The sequence below is a fragment of the Lithobates pipiens genome, unplaced genomic scaffold (genome assembly GCF_037356315.1).
Source record: "Lithobates pipiens isolate NorthernLeopardFrog02 unplaced genomic scaffold, aLitPip1_a1.2 Scaffold_22, whole genome shotgun sequence".
NCBI classification, from domain to species: domain Eukaryota; kingdom Metazoa; phylum Chordata; class Amphibia; order Anura; family Ranidae; genus Lithobates; species Lithobates pipiens.
Window position 1 is genome coordinate 319,065,179 of NW_027507784.1, and position 15,237 is coordinate 319,080,415.

The following is a 15,237-nucleotide window of genomic DNA, read 5'->3' on the forward strand; positions in this document are numbered from 1 at the left end:
TTCAACGTTTTGAGGACTTATAGCATGGTTCACAAGAAGCCTCCATAAACCCAGTATAACTTCATATTGAAAGCAGAACTGCCTGGGCTACTCCTAAGCCATTATGCTTTTTCCTTTCATATTTTTTCCAGCTGATTGTTGGTATGTGGGAGCAACAAAGTCAGTTTTACTATTTACTTTATCTGCAATTCTTAATATACCTGGAGCATCAGATCTGCATGGTGCTGCAATGGGAATAGCATATTAGCCCTTGCATGTGGCCTTACTCTAGTACCCATAGCAGGTCCACCAATGCTTATCAGTGAAATGATGTAGAATATTAGGCAAGAGGTATGACAAATAAACATACTTAAAGTATACCTAAAGTCAAAACTTGTTGTTTTTTTTTGGATAGAGTTGAGAGGGATTAGAACACGTCAGTTTGTATTGCTGTCTATGCCCCCATTAATGAGATTCGCCCTCTCTATTTGTCCTGTCAACCATTATCATTGAAAGTGAAAGTAAAAAAAAAACAAATTCTGGGTTGTCCCCAGACAAGTAATAGAGGGGAAATCTACCAAAGGGGCACTAGTTCTGTTGACCTGGGGGTACCTGTTTTACTATGGGACAGGAATTGAAGGGAAATCTCTGCAATAGGACAGAAATGGCAAAACAATAAAAAAAATCTGACAGGGGTTATAACCTTCCCTTACTCTATCCAAAATGAAGAAAAGTTTTCCTGGTAGATCTACTTTAATACATTCAAAGGTAAAAGAAATAGACATCAGATCTTCTAAGAGAGTTTAATTTCATTAAGAAATATTGGCCTGAGTTCACTCTGAGAAAAAAAAGTCTGTGTAAATAAGTTAAATAGATAAAGGCAAAGTATTAGAAAATAGCCAAAAGGTGCTGGCAGTGTAGGGTGGCTAGTTCAGAAAACCTACACATCATAGCTAAGGCCGTCCTACAAACCAAGGTGCCAAAGTTACAATGACCATTTGTCCATCATAGTCATTTCAAGTTCGCCCACCACTCTATGCTCGGCTGAAGCTTTTCAGCCACCAACCGAGACTTGGTTAGTGGTGGTAGCTGCATAATAAATTAGTACCAAACTTATGAGGTAAATTTCCATTCTGTCGCTTCTTGGTATTTGGTTTCAATAGATATCACAATCATGACTCGGTTGATGTCTCTGGGCACAAAAACCCAGAAGATTTCAAAGCTCCAAAATGCAAGGAGATTCAGTTTCAGTTATGTGCTTTAAGCTGGCTCTCTGGAGCTGGTGGTGCCAGATTTTACCATGGCACGTTCAAGGATTAGGCGAGGACCCGCACATCCTCTGTTGAAATAAATAAGGCCAGTTGTGCGCATAGGGTCAGACAGTCAAAGGGGGCAAAAGCCCCAGGGCCCTCTGTTATCTGGAGACCATAGAGCCAGTGTGAGACTTGTTGGAAGAGTTGGTGACCCCGCTTAGCTGAGAGAAGCCGCTGCAAGATTCCAGGCTTGACATTGACCCCCTGAAGAATAAGAAGACAGAAGAGCACATAATTTAGAATAATCGAATGGCTCCATGACAAATGTAAACAACTGCATGATAACACCCAATAAGCCTGCATGTGTTGTGAGCTTCAACCAGGACATATCATTTATGTAACGAATGTAATGCAGCAAAGGAGTTTGATCACTCCATGGGCAGCACTGGTGCTTGGAGCTCAGTGCTATAACACGCTCCTGAGGAGGGGCATAGAACAGATTAATGTTAAAGCAGAACTTTACCTATAACAACTTGATAACAAATCATGTTTTTTCAGTAAGGGACATACATTCCACATTATTATTTTACCAAATCAGTGTGTTGTAAATCACTTTCAGCATTGCTCCTTTTCCTTTTTGCTGGAGGCCGCCATTGTGCTGAGGCCAAGAGCCCCTGAGCAGTAGTAAATCTTTAAACTGCCAGCAGCTCAGCCTCTAGTGGCTCTGATTTTGGTCACAGTGTTGGAAAAAAGAGAGCAACTGAGCATGTGTAGAGCAGGGTGAGCCAGCGTATTGCTGGATTCTAAACAGCATGGGGAATTATTTTTAATGTTTTACATAGCTATACTGCAAAAGGGGCCAGCCTGAAGTGATTGAGTAGGACTTAAAGTGTCAATAAACCCACATCACAAAAAACTCTCAATAAATGCTGTATTATATGTTGTTCATATGTATTCAGTCACTATGAGATTTGTTTTCTGTATTCTGCAAAAAAACACGGTTAATCCTGCTGCTCTCTATCTCCACCTTCTGTTAACATCACCAATTCACCTAGGGATTTTGCAGCTTGTATGGCAACTCTGCACATGCTCAGTTTTCAGTGAGTTTCTATGCTGAGCATTTCCTCCCTATCATATCTGAGTAGCCCATGTGACTATAGAGTCAAACATGTGGGCGAATACACAGTAGTGAATGACAGCCCACTCCCTCCCTCCTCCTCCATGGCCACTAACCAGCTAAACACAATAGGAGCCTAATTCTAAGACACAGGCTAGAGGGGGTGTGACACAGCCTGTGAATGGCAGAAATCCAGCCACAGCATGTTAGTGCTAAAAAATAACAAACATTTAATCTTTATTTGTATGAAAATTTAAAACCGTTTATTGATATTAATTCTTTATTTTTACTTTGTATTCCAAAAGGCTGTTTTTTTTTTTTTTTTCAACATGTGACCAGCAGCAGAGGACTAGAAGTTCCTCCTTCTTATGTTTCCCTGCAGACAGGCTGGGAAAGATCTGGCTTATGTGACAGCTCTATATCACATTAAGAAAAAGGTACTTAGGTGTTTTTTTTTAATGAAAATATTTATAGTGTCATCATCCATATACAAAAATAGAAGGGACAATGTACCATATTTTTCAGGCTATAAGACGCACTTTTTTCCCCCAGAAATATGGGGGAAAATGTGCCTGCGTCTTATGGTGCAAATATACGATAAGCACCGCCCCCGCCGCAATCCAGAGTGATTCTGACTTTGGCCTAGCACCGGAGCGGCGGCCATCTTGGTGCACCCGTCGGCTGTTTACATTGTGATCGCTCCATCAAATGATGGAGCGATCACTTGTGAATAAACCGCGTCAAACAATGCTTGCAGCACTCGCACGTGCTCAGCGTCATATCCAAATATAATTTTTGGGAAACAGACATACGAGTGCTGCAAGCATTGCTGCTGAGGTTGGGGTGGGGGGGGGTCAGCCTGTCAGTGCTCAGACCATACGCCGCACACTGCATCAAATTGGTCTGCATGGCTGTCATCCCAGAAGGAAGCCTTTTCTAAAGATGATGCACAAGGAAGCCCGCAGTTTGCTGAAGACAAGCAGACTAATGACATGGATTACTGGAACCATGTCCTGTGGTTTGATGAGACCAAGATAAACTTATTTGGTTCAGATGGTGGCAGCAACCAGGTGAGGAGTACAAAGACAAGTGTGTCTTGCCTACAGTCAAGCATGGTGAGTGGGAGTGTCATGGTCTGGGGCTGCATGAGTGCTGCGGGCACTGGGGAGCTACAGTTTATTGAAGGAACCATGAATGCCAGCATCTACTGTGACATACGCAAGCAACGCATGATCCCCTCCCTTCGGAGACTGGGCCACAGGGCAGTATTCCAACATGATAACGATGCCAAACACACCTCCAAGAGGACCACTGCCTTGCTAAAGAAGCTGAGGGTAAAGGTGATGGACTGGCCAAGCATGTCTCCAGACCTAAACCCTATTGAGCATCTGTGGGGCATCCTCAAATGGAAGGTGGAGGAGCGCAAGGTCTCTAACATCCACCAGCTCTGTGATGTCATCATGGAGTGGAAGAGGACTCCAGTGGCAACCTGTGAAGCTCTGGTGAACTCCATGCCCAAGAGGGTTAAGGCAGTGCTGGAAAATAATGGTGGCCATACAAATTATTGATTCTTTGGGCCCAATTTGGACATTTTCACTTAGGGGTGTACTCACTTTTGTTGCCAGTGGTTTAGACATTAATGGCTGTGTGTTGAGTTATTTTGAGGGGACAGCAAATTTACACTGTTAGCCCTTGTACACACGGTCGGACATTCTGACAACCAAATCCGTTGGATTTTGTCCAAAACTGTTGCATACACACGGTTGGACAAAGCTGTCAGAAAATCCGATTGTACATAACGTGATGACGTAATTTAGTTACGACGGGGCTAAATTCAGGCTAGTAGCCAATAGCTTTGGTCTAGGAATTTGATCTGAGCATGCGTGGCACTTTGTCCGTCGGAGTAGGCTACACATGATCGGAGTATGTCTGATCGGAGCATTTTCTCTGAAAATTTTACGGACAAGTTGGAAAACTTGGTCCGTCGGATACTCTGATGGAAACAGTCTGATGCAGACCACACACAGTTGGATTATCCGACAAAACGGACCGATAGGACACATTCAGTCGGAATCTCCGACCGTGTGTACAAGGGCTTATACAAGCTGTACAAAGTGTCATTTCTTTAGTGTTGTCACATGAAAATATATAATAAAATATTTACAAAAATGTGAGGGGTGTACTCACTATTGTGAGATGCTATATATATATATATATATATATATATATATATATATATATATTGTGGTAGTGAGGTAGTGTTGTGTTTGGACAGAGGATTATCAACCAGGCAGGTTGAGGGGCTCCAGTTTCTTTGCTTATTTGGGAGGAAACTGGCTTTTCAGTTTCCTCAATGTTTACAAAAAACAGTTTTGGGATCTGGAGCCCATGCATTTCGTAGCGATCCGGGTGGGATGAAATCCCCAGTCCTGGGTCCAGGTGTGTTTTTTGTTTTGTTTTTTTATTTCATTTTCACAATTTTTTTACAAGCAGAGAAGAAAAAGGAAAAAAAACAAAAAACACCCCTATCTCCATAAATATATTAAATAGCCATTGAGAGTGGGAGGATTTAATCTTTACCCTACCCCTCCCATAGTAATATAAAACCAAGAACCATCCTATTTACTTTACATTCCACGGGAATATATGTATATAATATATATATATATATAAAAATTCCCATCCCCATCCACTTCCTGGTATAAGTGGATGTGAAGAAGGGGAGGCCCCCCCCTCTAAAGTCTCTGAACCTCAGCATATTTCTTTGTTATTTTAAATTTCTTCCATGCCTCCCACTTCCTCTTACCCCTGTGTGGGCAACTCTTCTGCTATCGGACATTTTCTTTCTTTAATAAAAGTGGGCCTACAAGCCCTTAAAATGGCATATTTGGCATGGACTCAGCTCACTGGTAAGAGGTTGAACCTATATATATATATATACACAAGTGACAGCCTGCAATGGCACGCACCATATGTCTCTCAATATACAGTCAATTTTAAACTTCACACATCAAAGACAATAATGGGGTCTCTTTGCCTCTGACATCTGCTAAAAAGTGACAAATCAGAGCAATACCTTAATACTCCGTCAATCACTAATTTTGAAGATGGCAACCAATTTTAATGTATGTCCTATTGGCTGGACTGCATACCGTCCGTTTGCTTCTCTGCTGCCATGTTTGTTTGCAGTAGTGACTCTCTCTCCATCCCCCTATGTGACAGCACAGGGTGGTGGTGCCTGTGGGGCTATACACCAAGCAACAGTACTGTCATGTGGGAGAACAGTCACAAGCTGTCCATACTTGAAAGTACCAAGTATATCCTCTCTCCTAGGACTGGACAGTGCATCAAGGAGCAAAGGAAAGGTGTGTTTTTGCTGGTAGGGCTGCCATTAAAGTGGACATGCTGCTTTTTCTCTGCATGGGCAAAATCTTGGTTTCATTTAAGTCATTTTCTTACTAAGACCCAACTATCCTTTGAAATGGAACACTGTCTTACCTGAAGTCCTCTGATGCCAGAACCTCGAAGTAATACAAGACTTTACACTTGTTACTGGAGACCTGAAGTGAGGCTAAAACATCATCTACTCGGACAATGCTGGTGCCAGACGATGAGCTGTGCATCTTCCACTGAAGGATGTAAAACCCGGGCCAGCGAGTCACATGAGAACCCTGGCAAGACAAGAAAGGTTTGGGTCTTCTGGAATAGGGGCAGCATAAATAATTCTTAAAGCAGAAATTAAATCTCTCAATCAACATTGACTATTTTTAATATCCTTATGCTGCTAGCCTTAGTAAGTAGTTAGGGAGGTATATTATATTTACTTATTTAAATTTTTTTTTTACATTTCTTCAGTTAATTCCTGGTTTTCATGCCTAGGCCAAAATGATATCATACATTCCAGGAGTCTTCAAGGGAGGTTTTCTCAGCTAAGCACACCCTCCTGCCTGCATGCCTGAGCTAAGGGCGGATGAATTAAAGGCTACAGAAATCATTTGCCCTTAAGCCCCATACACACTATTCAATTCTCTGCTGATTTTAGGAGTTTCAATTTGTATGCAATCAGGCAGGCCCTTGCACTACATGATTTTGGTAAATCTGAAGACAAAAATCATCAGAAAATCTGATAGTGTATATGGGGCTTAGCTCAAAATGGCCACAGCCAGAAATGCTAGGGGGATTTTTTTTTAAAGTGATTTCTCAGCAAAATAAAGCACGGAGGCATGAATGGATGGGGGCGTTTACTTTGGATATAAAAAATGTATCAAATTGCATTTTTGGTTGGCGCTGTAGTATAATATTAATAGTAACCGTAATCACTCAAGACTACTTAGTAACTCATGTTAGTATGGGCTAGCATTAGGTAAAAACGCTAGGCTTCTTTAGGTTTGTAAATGAAAAACGACTTAAAGGTGATCTGTTTAATCCACATATAGCTAAAGCTGGTTTAAAGATTTGGCAGATTTATTTATTTTTGCATTTTTTTTTTTTATTCCATGGAGAGTGCAAAGGGCAAGGGGACATTAGTTACAAACCAAGGGCAAAACCATACTACCATTGTATGGGCTCTCCCAAAGACTTTGTTTTGCCTTTCTTAGAACAAAATGTCTGCATTTGTTTGAGGCTTGGTGGACGTGTCTCTTCCCTACCTACACAACTATGTCAAAAACATGTTGGGAGGTGACATACCTGGATACTCTCTCCTTCTTTGCAGATGAGTGGAGCCTCAACCCAGCTGTAGTCCACCCCCAGCACCCAATTCTTGTCAATCAGTTGGACGTTATTGCTGGTGCTGGCGGTGGAAGGGACCGAGGAGGAGGAGGCGTCCTTCTGATGGGTCACTGGGGCCCTCTTGGAGTGGAAGAGGCTAAACACCACATCTCCACGGAGCACGTCAAAGTCCCACGTGATAACAGACTCCACCTCGAGAATCTCCGCTGATATCTGCGGGAAGAAGGCACAACGACAAGATGTCTGAGAATGGACTAAAGCAAAATCTTTACAGGTTCTTGTAAAAGTGTTCACACACAAAACAATTATCAGTCAAGTTGGACCTCCATACCAATATTTAGGCTATCAATGAGGCATGGACAATGACCTGACTTGATTGTTTCACATTGACTATATCTGTCCTAGAACGTGGTCATTGTGTTATCGTTGTGGAAAAAACAGAGCTCTTGATATTGGGACTCGGTGTCCATCAAGTGAGTGGAACAAGTGACTAAAGCGCACGCTACAGAGACAGCATATGCCTTTCCATCATTTTGCAGGAGACATATGCTTCTCTTGGGACTAGAATAGGTGTAACTTCATGAAAAGCAATAAACTGTTACCCTTCTAGGAAAAACCAGCAGGGAGGAGGAGAAAAGCCAAGCTACCTTCCTTTGTTACATGAAAGGAGGCATTTCTTCCATATGTCTAGGCGCACATATATTAAGGTTGAACTCCAAATATAAAGGACACAAAATAAATGCAGCCTTGCATTGATTCATTCTGTATCATAAAATTATTCTATTATTTATTTATTTTTTTATTCAAGCAGTGTAAGTACCCCAATATGAACTGATATCAGCTTCCTGCAAACCCCGGAACCCCTATACGGCAGAAGTCATGCTGGGAGAGGGAGAAGCAACACAATGAGCTAAAATTGTGCTAGAGTGCTCCTGAAATAACACAGGTCATGCTGATAGGAGTAGAGCGACAGGGACACCAGTTCATCAGTCTGCTACTTCTCCTTCATTATCCAGTCACAGGCTGGGGGAGGAAACAAGACCTGTAAAGTGTTGCTTAAAGTGGTAGTAGTAAACTCCCATTGGGCATTTGTATCTACAGGTAAGCCTAAAATAAAGCTTACCTGTAGGTACAAGGAATATCTCCCAAACGATGCAAGTTTAGGAGATATTTAGTGTCTCTGCAGCCAGTGACGTCACCTGTGAGAGCTCTGTGGCTGAGAAGTCATCACGGCTTGGCCATTCAAGCAGCCAGAGCCCACAAACCTAGAAGGAAGACAGGGTGAAGATGCAAGTCCTGTCAACGATGACAGCGCATCATTAGAGGGCTTTGTTTCAAGGTAAATCTTTCATAATGTGCTAGTATGTGATGCATACTAGGACATTATGACGTGCAGGAGAATTTTTTTACACGTTTACTACTGCTTTAACTGAGAAATCAGGTCTCCTATGCTGTTAGACAAGACTGTACTGTGTGGTAGGGCTCTGTAAATATCACGACTTGATGGGCCGAAATGTAAACCCTTTATATGTAACTCATCTGTGTTTAGCTGGAGTTCAGCGTTAACACACACCTATTCCAAGTATACATGCAATATACTCTACATTTATATAATGTAATAGGTTGTCTTTGGCTTTTCTTTGCTAGTGGTGCCTAAAAACAATTGGACTTGGCTTCAATACCACATATCAATATAACAATACCAATACACTAAATCAGATTCCAGCTGTCATTCTTCCATTGTGGCTTAAAAGAATTAAGCTGCATGTGATTGACTGCTATTGACAAGTCCAATGTTCGTTGAGTTTTTGTAGCCCAGCTGTGTATGTTCTCTCGGTCACTAACCTCGTGTGGGGCTCCCTTGTTGATATAGGCAGAGTGGTAGATGGTCTCCGTCCACAATCGGATATGATCGGACGTTTCTGTTTCGTCATCTGACTGGTATAATGTTTTCGGAACCAGTCCACCTTCTGGAATGTTACACTGCAAAACACAGCCAACACTTGGGTTATCAATCTGTCTTTAGGGTCCATTACAATGGGCTTTTGTTTGCTTCTAAAAGGGTTTTGCATTCTTATACAAGTCTAAAGGAAGGCAAAACTTGCTTGAAGGAAGTCTACTGCAGGTCAAAAGGAAGCCAACGGCATGTCAAATGCACCTGTCAGTGAATTCTGAATAATTTCTGAATGTCTCAAATACATGTCAAACTGATGCTATCAACAAGCCCAAAGCCTGTTGATACAGGCTCCTACATTGATGTTAAAATCATATGTGTCTTTTCAGAGATCTTGCTGTTGGAGTATCTAAGGAAGTGTTTCTCAACCAGAGTTCCATGGAACCTCTTCCTCCTCCAGAGGTTGCTTGGGGTTCCTTGAGCAATGGGTCATTTCTGCCTTTCAGATCATTTCCCACTGACACCATTTATCTTTTTAGCTATCTGTAAGGGGGTAATTCTTCCCAATGACCACAAGTGTAAGGAGCATTCTTCAAATTGACCATTACACTAATGAATAATGAGTTGTAGATACAGTCATTTTTAGCAGGGGTTCCGAGACTGGAAAGCATTGAAGAGGTTGAGAAAGGCTGATCTAAGGCGTAAAAGCCAGGGGCTCAGCTAACTGGGCTCAACCTCTAACCAAAAAAAATAACTTTTAGCTGGGTGGGTGGACTGCACTTTAAAAGCCAAAGTTCATTTTAAGTTTCATTTTTCTAGGGTAATTCAGTGTTTCCTTCTGGTCCCTTCACCATGAAGCAGTTATTTTATCTTGCTACTTCCCTTATTGTACTTTGCAGATGGTATGAATAACTCAGTTAGTTCATACTAATGAGGACCAAGAATCCTGAAACAGGCTGGGCACCAAGGTGAATCCGGTACCTGAAGCAACATTACAAGCTGTCTCTATAGCATAGGGTCCCGGTATGGCTTTTAAGGTTTTACTAAGGTTGCATCAATCCAGGTACAATATTTCTATGTTGGCATGAAAAGACAGTGAGGGTTGACTGAAGAAATCGAAGATAAAATAATAAAGGAAAATAAAAAAACAAGTTAAGCTAAGGATGATTTTCTCTGTAAAGGAGAAAAGGTCCACCATCTTCAGACACTAACACAAAACTAAGGACCTACAGAGTGAGGCTAAAGGGGAGAAACCCATGGGCATGTCCTCTAAAGCATTGCCAGTGTCCAATCACCTGAAAGTAAATGCATATAACCCATTGTGTAGGAATACTCTACTTGTGTCCTGTATTGTATGACTAACATACAGGATTTATTCCCAATTTTAGGGTAGTGGGTAGAGCCTTGAAAATCATTCACTTTTTGTTCATGGGACAATCCAACAATCTCTTATATTTATTATAGATGTGGGCTATTGTTATAGAGCTGTTTATTCCAAACTGCATACGGCTGTGTCAGACTTGTACTCAAGTGAGGTTCATGGAAACCATGGCATCTATGAAGGAGGGTTTGGGGACCAATGGGACAAGTTATGGTGGAGGGGGTGGTAAATTTGCATGGCTCCACAAACTATCATAAATGTATTAAACCCCTTATTTTTTGCATTTATTTTTGTATAATTCATAGTTACATGCAGAGAAGGAAGAAATTCAAACAGACCTGTTACTTGTTTAAAATTGTTTGCATCACCCGAGAATTGAATTTGTTACATTAATGCATCTGTTCATACCAGACTTTGCTTCTTTTTCAATAAAAAAACATTGAAATCTAAAATTGTTTGCATGTCAGTGATTGCTAGAACCATGTGGACCCCAAAGTCAGAAAACCTTTTTTTACACAAATATGAACATGGTTTTTCTACAAACACTATGTATGGGCAATACTCTTTCAGTTCTATCATCATAGTTGTAACTGATGGATGTACTAGAAATCTGGTGTTTAAAAACAGGGAGTTTATAGCTTCCTACCACACTCTCTCCTCCGAGGAAATCTGGGATGATCTCTTTGTCCACGTAGTCGGCGATTCCTCCTGGACCCTGATAGTTGTTTCCGCTGTAGATCAAGAATTTTTTTCTGGAGTTTTCGTTGATGAATGGACTGACCTAGGATATAATGTGTACTCACTCAGGAACCATGTGAAGGCAATAAGTACAAATAAAGTATTAAAGTGGTAGCAAACCATCCTTAAAAAAAAAAAAAAAGAATCCCTCCAGTGGCACTGTCACCACAGGAAATCTATCTTCATCCGGTCTTCCTTTCGAGTTCACAAGCTCTGGTCATTTGAATGGCTGAGCCACGGTGATGCCACTCCCATGAGATTCACAGCAGTGGCACAGCTCTCTCAATGGATGTCATGTTGCATGTGCCAGTGACGTCACCGGCTGCTATACATGTAAATATCTCCTAAATTGTGCAGGCACAAAGTGATGTAAAATTTAAACTTTACAGCTGTCACTGAAGTAGGAAGTAAGTGGAAATATTCCACTGGAGACACGTATTTGGTGACAGCTTTCCAAGAAGGAATTTCCTCTCACTTTGAGGAACTTTCCTCTTACTACTTGTTACAAATCAAGGAGAAATCTCTCCAATGGCATACAGACAACATAACAACTCAACAGAGCTTCTAACCATACCCCAATCCATACCAAATGTAAAAAATGGCTATAGATACACTTAAAGCAAAGTGATAAATTAATGCAGAGCAGCCTTTTTTCCACTCACCAGCGTCCACAGAACTGGAAAGACTCGGGGAGCTCGTACAATCAAAAGTCTTCCTAGTGTTTCTGGGTAATTGGCCTCAACAACCTCTATTATCCTGAGTAAAGCCTTCACTCCAGGCCTCCAGAGGTGTCTCATGTTAAGCCCTTCCAGGTCCACAAGGCAGGTCCAGGATCTGTGGGAAGACATGTAGACATAATGTTTATTAACCCAGTAATTCGCAACCTTTTTTCAGTCAAGGCACCCTTTAAAATTATGGGCAATCTCGAGGCACCCTCCGAAAAAATTATGAACAGTCTTGAGGCGTCCCATTATAAAATGTAAGAACTATTCAATACACATGTAGGACACCCAATGTTAGAGGTGATTTATTCTCCAAAGCAAAAACACTTTTGCAATCTGGTACTGACTAATATTCCAATATTTATATTGTCCCTCAGTTTTTCTTACTCACTTAGCTAATGTGACCCCAAAGCTGATGGAGAGCAGCAAGGGAGGGTCAAACAAGGATGATATGCAGGTGCAAGCAAATGGCATCCTCCTTTTCAACTGATGTCATTGGTTGTTAGGATGTTGGCAGTTAGAAGGTTGTAATGGTGCACAATGGAAACTGGTGGTTTTGTGTAATTAAAAGGCAGGTTTCATCCATACTCTGGGATGTATACAATTTTGGACCTATTTTTCAGTATATTGCCAAGGCACCCCTGAAGAAACCTCATGGTACCCTGATTGAAAAAGGCTGTATTAACTTATATACCCAGGAAAAAATTCATACATATATATATATATATATATATATATATATATATAGATAGATAGATAGATAGATAGATAGATAGATAGATAGATAGATAGATAGATTATATATATATATATATATATATATATATATATATATGGCTCTGTGATCTTTTATAGCACAGTATCATAGGCCAAACATGAGAGTCATTTTCAGAGTAGCTTAAAGCCAAAGTCCAGGTTTTGCAGGTGCTTCCACTGGAGCATTCCCCTTTTTTATGAATCTTTTTTTTGTATATGCACCTTTTTATGGTACCATCTTTGGTCACATGATGCCCTCGTGTCCTTGTCCTCCTGGCTGTGGTAGGCAGTCCCATATGATGAACAGGGCCATATAGTGACAAGGGATCACAAGAAGTGGGATAACCCTATGCGCCATAAAACTTGGAACAGAAACGGTGGCCAGGACGGAAGGAGGAAATGGGTTTCAGGTTTAACTGTGGAAAGGGTAAGTATTGCTTCTGGACTTCTTTTGTTAAAGAGGAAGGGGGAGGTGTATAGAGTTTAATGTAAGAGTTAAAGTGGTTGTATACTCTTTTTTGTAACTTTAACCTACAGGAAAGCCTATAATAAGGCTTACCTGTAGGTAAAAAAAAATCTCCTAAACCTGTACGGTTTAGGAGATATTTCCCTCGGTATGCGCCGCTGACTGCAGCGGTGCATGCGCACGAGGGGATTCTCGGCCTGAAAATCCGGCAGTGGCCGGAAAGAAATCTCCCGCGCGCATGCGCGGGAGTGACGATATCGCGGCTCCGGCCACTCACAGCGCCGGAGCCGCGATACCCGGAAGAAACGCAGAGGGAGCATGTCAGCTCCCTCGGCGTGGATCGTGCCAGATGTCGGGGCCTCGTTCTAAGGTAAGTATTTCATAATGAGCTAGTATGCGGTGCATACTAGCTCATTATGCCTTTTGCTTTGCAGGTGTTAAAAAAAAATAAAAAATAGCGGGTTTACTACCGCTTTAAATGAATTAATGTATCCTATCACAGAGTGGTACTGTGGATACTTAATAAGTAGCAAACTGCCACGTCCTACATATAGAGTGAAATAAACCGCAAATGAGACTTTGGACTTTTTAGGCACAGTAACAAAAAAGTTTTAACAAAAAAATGTAATGTATAAATAATTACAAACATTACCGCTACTGTAACAAAACCATGATTCTAATGGAGTATATAATATCATCATTCCATAGTAAAGTCAAAGATATTATATCCTCCTAGTCTCCATTAGAATCATGGTTTTGTTACAGTAGCGCTAATGTTTGTACTTGGTTATAACTATCAATTGTGGGATTTTAAAAGATAACCTGGAGTCTGGCAATCACCAATCAATGTATATCCGCTTTACCAGTCTAGGGATTTTGAAATCCCAGCGGCTCTCTCTCCTCTTCGTCTGAGGTGACTGGACAGGCTAGGTGGGTTCTGATTGGTCGGCTCTGTCCATGTGATGGCGCCGAGCAATTAGAATGCTTCTAAACGTATCTCCTGACAAGGTACGTTTAGGAGATTAAGCAGAGGGAATTTCTAAGCCCCGGACCAGTAAGGCGGCTATGTAAGGTCTCCTAGTGGGTGATCGGGGAGCTCCAGGTCAGCAGGACTGGGGGGATGAGGAGGGGGTCTAGTGTAAGTTCACCTTACAGAGTTTTCTGTAAAGGTGAACTTACCCTTTAAATATATATGGTCTGTTCACAGCTTTCTGAGTGTGGCTATGCAAATTTGGCCATCCTGCTGCTGATTCCTGACACCTACTTACTAAGGCTGCAGAGATTGCTCCTTACTGTTCTACGGTTTATCAAACGTCCTAACCTTACTGCCTGATACAGATAGCCACTAAAGACAGAATTTAGAAATCTGTATGTGGAATACAATGAGGAATATTAAGATGTAAAAAGTCACATGGAAAATAACTTTGTTAGTATTTACAATATTAACCCAAAATCAACATAGAGGAAATTAACCTTTGCCAAAGAAAAGAATATTTTCAGCCATGTTACTTCTAGCTTCATTTGGCTACATTGCTGAAAATAATGATCTTTATAACTTAACAAATTAAATAAGCAAAAGCAAGGAGGAGCTGTTACACCCAATGCTGTTCACTGACCTTATAGGTGAGCCGAACAGATGAGTATTTTCCTCACATCTCCTCTGACCTTCCTCACTAATAGAGAGAACCTGTTACCGGACACAAAACATGCAACTGATATAAAGATATTTGCATTACAGCTGAACTCAGAGTACCAAAACATTCATCAAAAATACCCAATATTCACAAAGGTATAAATCCACTTTGTGCGAGTCAAAATCTTTTGCAAAGCATGCCATTATTGCAACCTTCTTCCTTTTTTTTTCTTTCTTTCTATCAACCTAATTTCGGACAAATATTTTTGGTGGCCGATATATTGTTGCATCTTTAGTAAAAATAGTTTAAAGTCTGATTTGGAAAATAATCCATGAAGACTACCAAGATTCCCATCTATGCCTTTGACCGCAAAAAATTTGAAAATTAACCTAAAGTCAAAACTCTTTTCTAGTTGGAAGGGTGTTAGGGCCTTTGTCAGTTTTTGTTTTTATTATTGTCTGTGTCCCCACTGGGATTTTTCACTCTCTCCAGGGCCAGGCCAAGAAGTAAGCAGAAGAAGAGGTCACCTTGAGTGATTCAACAGTAGGGGGACACAAAAAAAAAGC

At 41.1% G+C, this 15,237-nt stretch overlaps 1 protein-coding gene across 5 annotated transcripts in view; it reads right to left on the reverse strand.

The window, feature by feature from the left end:
* Window positions 1-768: 768 nt before the first annotated feature.
* The window catches only part of SEC14L5 (SEC14 like lipid binding 5), a 149,234-nt gene continuing 134,765 nt past the window's right edge, over window positions 769-15,237 (reverse strand). For all 5 annotated transcript variants that reach the window (XM_077449468.1, XM_077449465.1, XM_077449467.1 and 2 more), the window contains 7 exons: window positions 14,654-14,724; window positions 11,756-11,927; window positions 11,002-11,136; window positions 8,926-9,063; window positions 7,039-7,293; window positions 5,848-6,020; window positions 769-1,496 (listed from right to left, as the gene is read on the reverse strand). In XM_077449468.1, coding sequence (XP_077305594.1) covers window positions 1,394-1,496; window positions 5,848-6,020; window positions 7,039-7,293; window positions 8,926-9,063; window positions 11,002-11,136; window positions 11,756-11,927; window positions 14,654-14,724 — 1,047 coding nt within the window. In that variant the 3' untranslated portion in view covers window positions 769-1,393. The remainder of the gene's footprint in view (window positions 1,497-5,847; window positions 6,021-7,038; window positions 7,294-8,925; window positions 9,064-11,001; window positions 11,137-11,755; window positions 11,928-14,653; window positions 14,725-15,237) is intronic.